The sequence below is a fragment of the Aotus nancymaae genome, unplaced genomic scaffold (genome assembly GCF_030222135.1).
Source record: "Aotus nancymaae isolate 86718 unplaced genomic scaffold, 86718_ANA_hifiasm-v0.15.2.pri h1tg000040l, whole genome shotgun sequence".
Taxonomy (NCBI): domain Eukaryota; kingdom Metazoa; phylum Chordata; class Mammalia; order Primates; family Aotidae; genus Aotus; species Aotus nancymaae.
The window spans coordinates 57,382,667-57,392,065 of NW_026988454.1; the positions used below are offsets into that span (position 1 = coordinate 57,382,667).

The 9,399-nt window shown below is 46.6% G+C and overlaps 1 protein-coding gene across 2 annotated transcripts; it reads right to left on the reverse strand.

Annotated features, from left to right (window-relative positions):
• Nucleotides 1-3,856: 3,856 nt before the first annotated feature.
• GPR6 (G protein-coupled receptor 6) lies at nt 3,857-6,269 on the reverse strand. 2 transcript variants are annotated; one of them, XM_012438361.2, is made up of 3 exons: nt 6,113-6,269; nt 5,778-5,886; nt 3,857-5,489 (listed from the first exon to the last, which is right to left on the reverse strand). In XM_012438361.2, exons 2-3 carry the CDS (start codon nt 5,802-5,804, stop codon nt 4,377-4,379), a joined length of 1,140 nt encoding a protein of 379 aa, XP_012293784.1. In that variant the 5' UTR covers nt 5,805-5,886; nt 6,113-6,269; the 3' UTR covers nt 3,857-4,376. The 2 variants fall into 2 exon arrangements, with proteins under 2 accessions (XP_012293784.1, XP_012293785.1); XM_012438362.2 differs by lacking the exon at nt 5,778-5,886.
• Between the last annotated feature and the right edge of the window lie 3,130 nt (nt 6,270-9,399).

A 9,399-nucleotide genomic window follows, 5' to 3' on the forward strand; every position in this document is an offset into this window, starting at 1 on the left:
TCCCTCCCCTGAAGCTTTTCTTGTCAAGTTCACGAATGACATTCACATGACATCATCGTTGGAAATTTTTTAAAGTCCTCATTTTGCTTATTCTCTCAGCGGCATTTGAGCCAGTTGACTACTTCTTCCCCACACACCCTTTTCTTCTTTATTTTTCAGGTCGCTGTGCTCTTGGTTTCCTCCCACCTCACTGATCGCTTTGCTTTCTCCCTTGCTTGATCCTCCATTTCTTCTTGATTTCTAAATGCTTCAGTTTCCTGGGGATCAGTCCTTGTCCCTCTTCTGTTTTCTATGAGTATTCACGAGGCGACCCCTTCTAGACCCAAGGCTTTACGTGCCACCTACATGTTGGTAAGTCCCAAAATCATCTGTCCTGCTTAGACCTTGTTCCTAAATTCCAGACATGCATAGCTAACCTCTCTGTGCCCCTATTTCCTCAGCTAAAAAGTGGAGCAATGAGAGTACTGAGCTCACAGAGTTTGTACTGGATATTCTCTGCACCAGCAGATCCACCTCTCACCCTTTCCATCTGCTCAGTCCCCAGGGAAGCTGATCTGTGTGGCCTGCACCAAAGAGTTGTCTTGCTGTCTGGCTTCTGACTGAGTTTAGTTAATGGAAGCCTCCATCAAGAGGTGGGACAGAGAGAAGAGAGAGTTCTGGTAATTTATTCTCCCAGATCTCTCCCTGTCAACCTCTAGGATGGCAGTTGCTACCTTCCTCTGTCGAAGCCCATAGCTCCTGCTGGACAGCCAAGACGTAAGCCTTGTCTCCTTGTTCCAGTAATTGCTCTCTCTTCCCTGTTCTCGCAGCCCTGCTGGTGCCAGTTCTGGGGCATTTCACTATTCCTTGTTGATTTCCCTTAGCTATGCTCACACTTTTATAAATAGTCTCCTCATTAAACTCTCCTCAGTCACCTGGTTTGGGTGTGCCATTTGTCTCCTGCTGAGACTTGACCAGTCTGAGATTAAATGAAGGTGGTGATTAAATAAGCTAATATTTGTAAAGGACTTAGAGCAATCTCTGGCATATAGTAAGTGCTATAGAAGTGCTTGTGAAATAAATAAATGAATAAACTGCACACATGAGCTCTCTATTTAGGTATTTAAAACTAACTCTTAAAATTTACCACCCTTCCTGTATTGGTCAAGTTCTTCAGAGAAACAGAACCAATAGGATGTATATGTACATAAATACATCCTACCCATAGGATGTGCATGTGTGTGCACGCACATGTATGCATATGTGCATATGAAGACATTTATTCTAAGAAATTGATCAATGATTATGGAGGCTGGCAGGTCCAAAATCTGCAAGGTGGGCCAGGGGGCTGGAGACCCAGGGAAGCTGACGCTGTAGTACCAGTCTCCAGACCACCTGCCATAGAACCGGGAAGAGCCAATGTTGTAGGTGGAGTCCAAGGGAAACCCACTAAAGATTTCTTTCTTGCTTGGGGAAGGCCAATACTTTTGTTCTATTCAGACCTTCAAATGATCAAAATGTGTTTGACCAAAATATCTGGGTACCCTATTGTCTGGTCAAGTTGACACATAAAATTAATCATCACACTTCCCAATGTACCCCACCCCCAGACCTGTTTTTCCTTGCTCACTAAAGTCCCGTGCATTCACTCATTTGACTAATTCTGAACTTTTTTCTGTCATGCCCCACATCCCATCGATCCTTCAACACATTTCTAGAACCTACTATTTCTCACCATCTTCACCACTGCCACTGTGCTCCAAGCCACTGTCATTTCTCAGGGGATTATGTTTATAGATCCCTATCTCCTGCTCTCACTCTACCCTCCTAGAGACTATTTTTGACAGGATAGCTAGAGTGATTTTTTTAAAATGTAAATCATATCGTGTCACTTCTATATCACTCAGGGTCAAAGCCCAAGTCCCTAGAGTGATCTGTGAAGTTTGAGATGATCCAATCCCAGGTCCCTCTCCTATCTCTTCCCCTTGCTCAGCTTGTCCAGCTACGTTGACCTTCTTGCTGTTCCTTGAACTTGCCGAGCATGCTCCCACCTGGAGGCCTGCATACTTGCTGCTTCCTCTGTCTGGAAAGCTCTTCCCTCACATGCGTCTCACTCTCGCTTCACTGAGCTTTCCTCCTGGATGTTGTCTCCTCAGAGAGATCATCCCTGGCTGCCCTTACTGGAGCACCCTCCACAGCTTGCCACCCCTCATCTTCCTTTATTTTCCTTCCTCGCATTTATCCTAACAGGACATTATGTATTTGTTTGTTTGCTTGTTTGTAGGCCATCTCTCCCACTAGAAAGTAGCACTATGGAGTACAGAGACTTCTTGCCTGTTTTTTTGTTTTTTTTTTCCACTTCCATATTCCAAGCCCTAGAATTGTGTCTAGGAACTCAATTGTAGTAAAAACTCAATAAATATTTGTGAAATCTATGAACAAATTTTCTTGTGTGTCTTTTCCTAAGGCCTAAGAGTAGTAATGACTTGGGCTGGTGTGCATATTAATTCACAGAGGGCTCAGAGCATGCCCTCATATGTTCTCCGATTTATCCCCACATCATCCTGTAAGAAGGGAAGAAGAATAATCATGACTCACACCTATCAGTGGAATGGGAATGTTTAGTGCTCAAGGATTTTAGTGTCCTCTTTTGAAGATTAGAATACCTCAAGAGAGGATACTGGATATAATTTCATGTACCTCATGAGGTTGGAGGTATATTTCTTGGAATTCTGTCTTGGAAGAATTTATTCATTTTACAAGGCTGTGAATTTTACTACAAGATCTGGCCAGCAATAATGTACTAAGTCAACATGAATTTTAAATCTTTAAAATTCTTGCCATACTGGAAAAATTACAATTGAAAGCTGTGGTTTCAGGATTCACAAGTGCACAGGGAATAAAAGGAAAAAATAGTTTTGGACGTCCTCTGACACTTGTTTTTCAAACCCAGTAACCAAAGGAGTAGTGCTCTTTGTTGTCCTGTGAATGCTGTTACATAAATACATTACTCTCTTCCTGCACACTCCCTCCCAACCACAACAATATAAATTTGGTATTTCAGTGAAAGTTTACAAACAATGTGCAAATGCATATTTTTTTTACATTAAGGTTTTCTCAGGAAAATGATGCTACAAATTAAACTTGCAATTGCAAGGATTATGGAACCAACCTAAGTGCCCTTTGACCAAGGAGTGGATAAAGAAAAGATAATCGTATACACTATGGAATACCATTCAGCCATAAAAAGAAGTGAAATAATATCTTTTGCAGCAACTTGGATGGAACTGGAGGTCATTATTCTAAGTGAAGTAACTCAAGAATGAAAAATCAAATACCATATGATCTCACTTACAAGTGGGAGCTAAGCTATGAGGACATAAAAACATGCAGAGCGATATAATGGACTTTGGGGACATGGAGTGGGTAAAGGCTGGGAGGGAAGTGAGGGATAAAAGGCTATATATTGGGTACAGTGTACACTGCTCAGGTAACAGGTGCACTAAAATCTCAGAATTCACTACTAAAGAACTCATCTAGGTAAAAAAAAAAAAAAAAACAAAACCTGTACCTTCAAAACTATTGAAATTTTAAAAACTTTAAAAAAATAAATAAAGTAATCTGGGTGCTGTGGCATGCCTGTAGGCCCAGCTACTAGGAAGGCTAAGGCAGGATTTCTTGGGTTCAGCAGTTTGAGGCTGCACTGAGCTATGACTGAGCCACTGCATTCCAACCTGGACAACAGAGTGAGACTCTATTTTGAATGAATGAAAGAAAAAGAAAGAAGGAAAGAAGGAAAGAAAGGAAGGAAGGAAGGACACTCATACACTTATAATTCAGTTCTCTAATAGTTCTATAGTCAGTCACATACCCCAAATTACATTCTTATAATGGGTTTATTCGTGTACAAAATATGTTGTAATTTGTTGATGCATGTGCAGCAAAATATTCTATCACATACAACAAAAATACACCTTTTCATCCCTTTTCCCTGCCCTTGAAAATGGCAACACTGTTTTGGCAGTTCAGCAGCTAAAAATAAAGTGCTATAATTAAGCAGTATTGGAATGTCTTTACTTGACAAATGTGATGTAAAATTTGAGTATACAACCATATCATTTTCTTGGTTTTTCACAGAATAGGAAGCTCCACATCCTGAACACCTCCAGAAGATACAAATATTTGTATATATATGTACACATGTATACACTGTATATGTAAAGTGCCAACAAGCCTCTTTGTCCTTGTGAGTTTGTTGCATTTCTCTTTAGTCCCTTTTTCTTTCCGAAGTCAGACTCATGGCATTGGGATCTCAGAGTTCATCAGCAGACACCGAGCTTACCAAAGGCTAGCTTGTTGCGGGTGCGGTGTTGGCGAGAGGACACGGAGCGAGCCCTTCAGACCTCGCTGGGGGACCTGGAACGAAAGGGCACTTTGGACTGGAAACAGCCACAGAACAGGAGCCACAGGGCGCGCTGGATCTCCTGGTTGCGGAAGGCATAGATGATGGGATTGATCATGGAATTGTAGGTGGCAGGCAGCAGGGTGGCGTAAGTGTAGACCGCCGGGTCCTCGTGGCTGCCCACCACGCAATAGATGGCGAAGGGCAGCCAGCTGGCGCCGAAAGTGCCCAGCACAACGGCCAGCGTACCTACGCCCTTTCTGGTGGCGGCGAGATGGGGCGGTGCCAGGCAGTGTTGCTGCAGCGCGATCTGGTGTGCGTGGCGCCAGACCACCTGGCAGATGCGCACGTACAGGTGCAGCATGATGCCGAAGACCGCGAAGAAGGCGGCAGAGAGCAGTGCCACGTGGCTGCGCGCCAGCGGGCGCACCACGCTGCAGGCGGCGCGCTCTGCCAGGCAGTTCCAGCCCAGCACGGGCAGCAGCCCCAGGCCTAGGGACACGGTCCAGGTGGCGGCAAGCAGGAGGTGCACGCCCAACAGGGTCCGGCGCGAGTAATAGGTGAGCGCGTTATAGAGGGACAGGTAGCGGTCCACCGTAATGGCCAGCAGGCTGCTGACAGAGGCGGCGAAGGAGGCCACGAGGAAGCCCACCGTGAGCAGACTCACAGTCTCCGAGGGCACCATGTACTGGAACACAAAGTGCAGGATGAGGCCACAGCCCGCCAGCAGGTCAGCGGTGGCCAGGCTGCCCACCAGCACGAACATGGGCGTGCGCAGCGCCGGGGTGGACGCGATGAGTGCCACCACCAACGCATTTTCTCCAGCGATCACTGTCCCCGACACACAGAGGAGCACGTCCCACGGGTTCACCGCTGGCAGCAGGAGTCCCGGTGGCCCAGCCGACAGCTGCGAGGACAGCTCCAGCGACCCATTAGCCCCGCCACCTGCTCCTAGAGCCGCCGCCGCAGCAGGGGGTCCCCATTCGCCTGTATCCGCCCCCCCTGCTGCTGTGGCCGCCGCCGCCGCCGCTCCTTCGGCCGCCACTACTACCACCTGGGAGTCGTTGAGCGAGGCGGCGCTCGCGTTCATCTCGGCCGGATTTGCACCCTGCATAGAGAGGGAGTGTAGGCGTCAGGTGTACCCTTGAGGCTGCCAGGAAACTTCCCCTCGCGTAGAGCCTCCTCTCGCATTGCCTCACTCGAGTTGCACATCCCACCCTGGGACCCCAGAGCAGAGCGGGGAAACAGGGGTTAAGTGCGAACCCAAAATAAATACCTGTTGAGTGAGTGAAATGTCCACTCGGACTTCTGAGTTTTTGCAGATACACACCAGGAAAACATGCACTCATATGCACACGGATCAGTCCTTCAAGGGCGCCAGTATTTGCACGGGCACCCGAGTGCACCAAACTAGGAGTGTCATCCTGGGAGAGTCCCGCCGGGGTAGTGGCGGCGAGATCAGGGCATCGCCACCGAGCTGGGCAGCGGAGACGCTGTCCGCGGTGCTGAAAGCGAAGTTTCTGCCATTGCGAAGCCTGGAGCTCCTTGGAGCCCAGAGACCCCTGCGAAGAGGGTCTTGAAGGAGAGACTAGGGTGTGTGTATGGGGCAGCGGAGGTTCAGAGTGAAGGTTGGCTCAATTTCTCCGCTTCTTGTAAGACCCGTCCCCTGGCGGTCTTTCTCCCCTTTTCTCCCCACATCCTCAAAGTTCCCTGGGGAACTCGACCGCTTACCTGGGGCGTCAGGACTTCTGGAAGTCGCTGGTCATGGGCGCCGAGGCGGGGCGCCGGGCTGAGCTCCCCGCGCGGACAGAGCAGCTGCCTGCAAGAGGCGGCCGGGCCGGGGAGGAGGCGAGCGCCGGGCGCCTGTAGCTGTGCCGGCTCCGCTAGTGAGAGACACAGTTAGTGGCAGAAAAGGCGGCTGCGAGCGGCGCGCGCCGGAGATTGACAGGCAGGGCGTGGTGACGTCAGGCTCCTGGCTCCTGGTGCGAGCCCAGCACTGACTCTCCTCGCCAGCCCATCCTGTGCCCTCCCCGCTGCACTCCCCCTGCCCCCAACACTATCTGAGGCTCCTAGGAGGGAGGAGAAGCCAGAGCAGCCACCTCCAGTCCAGAACTTCCAGGAATGGGATAGGGGAGAGACAAGGAGAGGGAGAAAGGAGTGAAGAAGACCCTGAGACCGGGCGGCGAAGAGGGTGAGCTGGGAGGGGAGGGGTGAGGGATGAGTGGCACCTGCCGGGCAGCAAAGCCCAGCGTCAAAGATCACTGAGGGATCAGGTCGAAAAAGAAGCCCAGGATAAGGGGGAGGTTAGGACAAGGGTGTTTCATGGAAGAGTAGCTACCCTAAAAAAAAAAAAATTGCTGCTCCCAAAACAGGAATTATCTGGGAAAATAAATTCACTTTTTATTTATTTATTTATTGAGATGGCGCAATCTCAGCCCACTGCAACCTCTGTCTCCTGGGTTCAAGCGATTCTCCTGCCTCAGCCTCCAAGCAGCTGGGATTGCAGGTGTGTGCCAACACGCCCAGCTAATTTTTGTAGAGACAGGGTTTCACCATGTTGGTCAGGCTGGTCTTGAACTCCTGACCTCAAGTGATGCACCCACCTCGGCCTCCCAAAATGCTGTTATTACAGGCATGAGCCACCACGCGAGGCCTAAAATCCAATTTTTATAAAGGCTGTTTGTGATACATGCTCTGTTGAGTAGATTCAGGAAAGAAATCTACTGATTTATGGAGAGCAGACACAAGATGAATAAAAAGGGGACATCTGAAGAATACAATCTCTTCTTTTGGAGGTTGCCTGTGCAATTCCTCTCTTTCCCATTATCTTTTTTGAACTCTATACAGCAGATTTCACCCTGATCTTTTCTGCCCAATGTTTCTCGATTTCAGTAGCTGATAGTGCCCTTGGAACTTGCACTTTAATTAAAGACCAAGTCTGTGTCTTGCTATAAAAGAAGAAAACAGCAAAATGTGATTTACTTTCCTGGCAATAGACTTTGCCCTGTTAATTAGTACCCTATAAAACAAATTACAGGATGAAAATAGTGATAACTCAGCTGCACCAGACTTCAGTAGGCAGGAGTTTTATTTTCAGCCCAGATAAATCATCCTTTTGGTTTAAAGGTGTTTTGTTTTGTCAGTAAGATACGAATATTAGTCTTCTTCTTCTCTTTCTTCTTCCAGAATCTGCAATAGCTGTACTTGGGCAAGAGCTAAAATAGTTGATGCCATCTGAGGTTCTAAAATAGATGATTGTACATTGGCATGATGGCATTGCACAGAGGCCACAGCCATAGTTTTCAGGGACCACATGGTCTGGGCAAAGCGAAAATCAGCAATGTTTGTTGCTAGTGCTCCCCATAATTCTCCCTGTGGACCCTCTCCTCCCTTCACTTTGCCTCTAGCTCCAAAGAGGGGGAAAAAAAGATACTCAGACTGTCCATGGGTTGGGGGATGAGTTTACCTTAGATTGCCACCTTTAAACACAACCTCCAAGTCCAGACTATTCCTACCTCAATGCAGCCAAATTTAATTACAAGAAAAAAGGGCATATGACAGTTCAATTCTTTGTTGAAATAGCTGATGCTGGACATAAAGTGAGTTTACACACAATTTATTCATTTAGGGAGCTTAAAAAATCCACACGCCACTATTTTCTTGAACCCTGAAATTGACTGAAGTTAAATTTCTGAAAAGAGCCATTTTGTGTTTTAGTACAAGATTGTCATCTAAGAGTCAAGAATGTTATTTCAAGTGAACCCTCAAGCATGTTAACTGAGGATAGCATGTTAACCGAGGATTTTCCAAATGATCAGATAAAGGCCCAAGGGGAGGAGAATCCTCCTTAATGTCTAACTATGTTCCATTTTCACATGCCACAATGTAGCAGAAAGTATAGGGTTAAAATAGAACCTACCACAGGATCTCTGAGTATCCTTAGGCTTCAACATTACCAAGAATGGATTTCTCAGTGGTTTCCAGAGGATGACAACACATGTAGAATCATGTACATAAATGCTGGTTGAGGATTTGTAGACTGACTTTAAGTGATGCCAGTCTGTGGTTACCTCTCTTGGATGCTAGACTAGGTCCTGTGCAGACAGGGCATGATCTTTTAAACTCCTCTTTATATCCCCCATAATCACCCATCTGTTGGAAGGTAGAAGATGGAAAAGCAAAATGTGTGTTTCATCAGTTATGAATGGAAATTAGATGGACTTCTTTGCCTGCCTTGCCTATAGCTACTATATAAGCACCTGCCCTTCCAATGGTCTCCTAAAGTGTTCAGCCTGTGAACCACATGAAATTTTCCACCCATACCCTAGTATATGGAAGGAGATTAACACCTCACCTGAAGGTAGATAAGATCAGATCAGCCATCCTTTGCCGGGCTAATGACCAGATCTTTTTCTGTTGAAAATTTGAACTAAGAAACACCTTAACAATTGTTAGTCAGTGTTGGGCTCTAGACATGAAAGATAGTGATAAGTTAGAGCTGAACCACTTGTGTGTGGGACCTTGTGTGAAGTATGTAATCAGAGAAAGGCAATTGCAATGGAAGAAAGAAGCAGATGTGTGAAGAGGAACAGAGATGAAGGAGCCCAAATCCCTGGATCCTGTGAAATTACCTTTTGGGTCTCTATCACAAACCTTCCTAATCTTGAGCTACCTTGAGTGGGTTTCTATTCTGTGAATCCTTGATAGTTGACTGAAACTTACAACTAAATGTATTATGTTTGGTTGTAAACAAAACATAAACAGCTTGTCTGCTCTTGTTTATGTTTTGGGATCTGCAAAGTTTGGCTTCTGATTGGTAGTCACAGATTAAATTCATTATTGTCAACCCTTTGACAAACTCATCACAGGCTGAGGTGCCCTGGTTCTTTCTATTCTAGTGCTATTTAAGCATAAACATGAGGAAACTTTTCTTGTCTGGGGCTAAGCCCAGGAATCACAGCCTGTCAACCACAATTCTTTCTCTGGCTTCCTTTGGTATCGCATTTCCATCTCAATCT

Coding starts and splice junctions, on each gene's coding strand:
- GPR6 (XM_012438361.2), bottom strand. CDS start 5,804: ATGACACTCCTAGTTTGGTGCACTCGG. Junction 5,490..5,777: donor TCCTAGTTTGGTGCACTCGG/GTGCCCGTGCAA, acceptor CTCTCTATGCAG/GGTGCAAATCCGGCCGAGAT.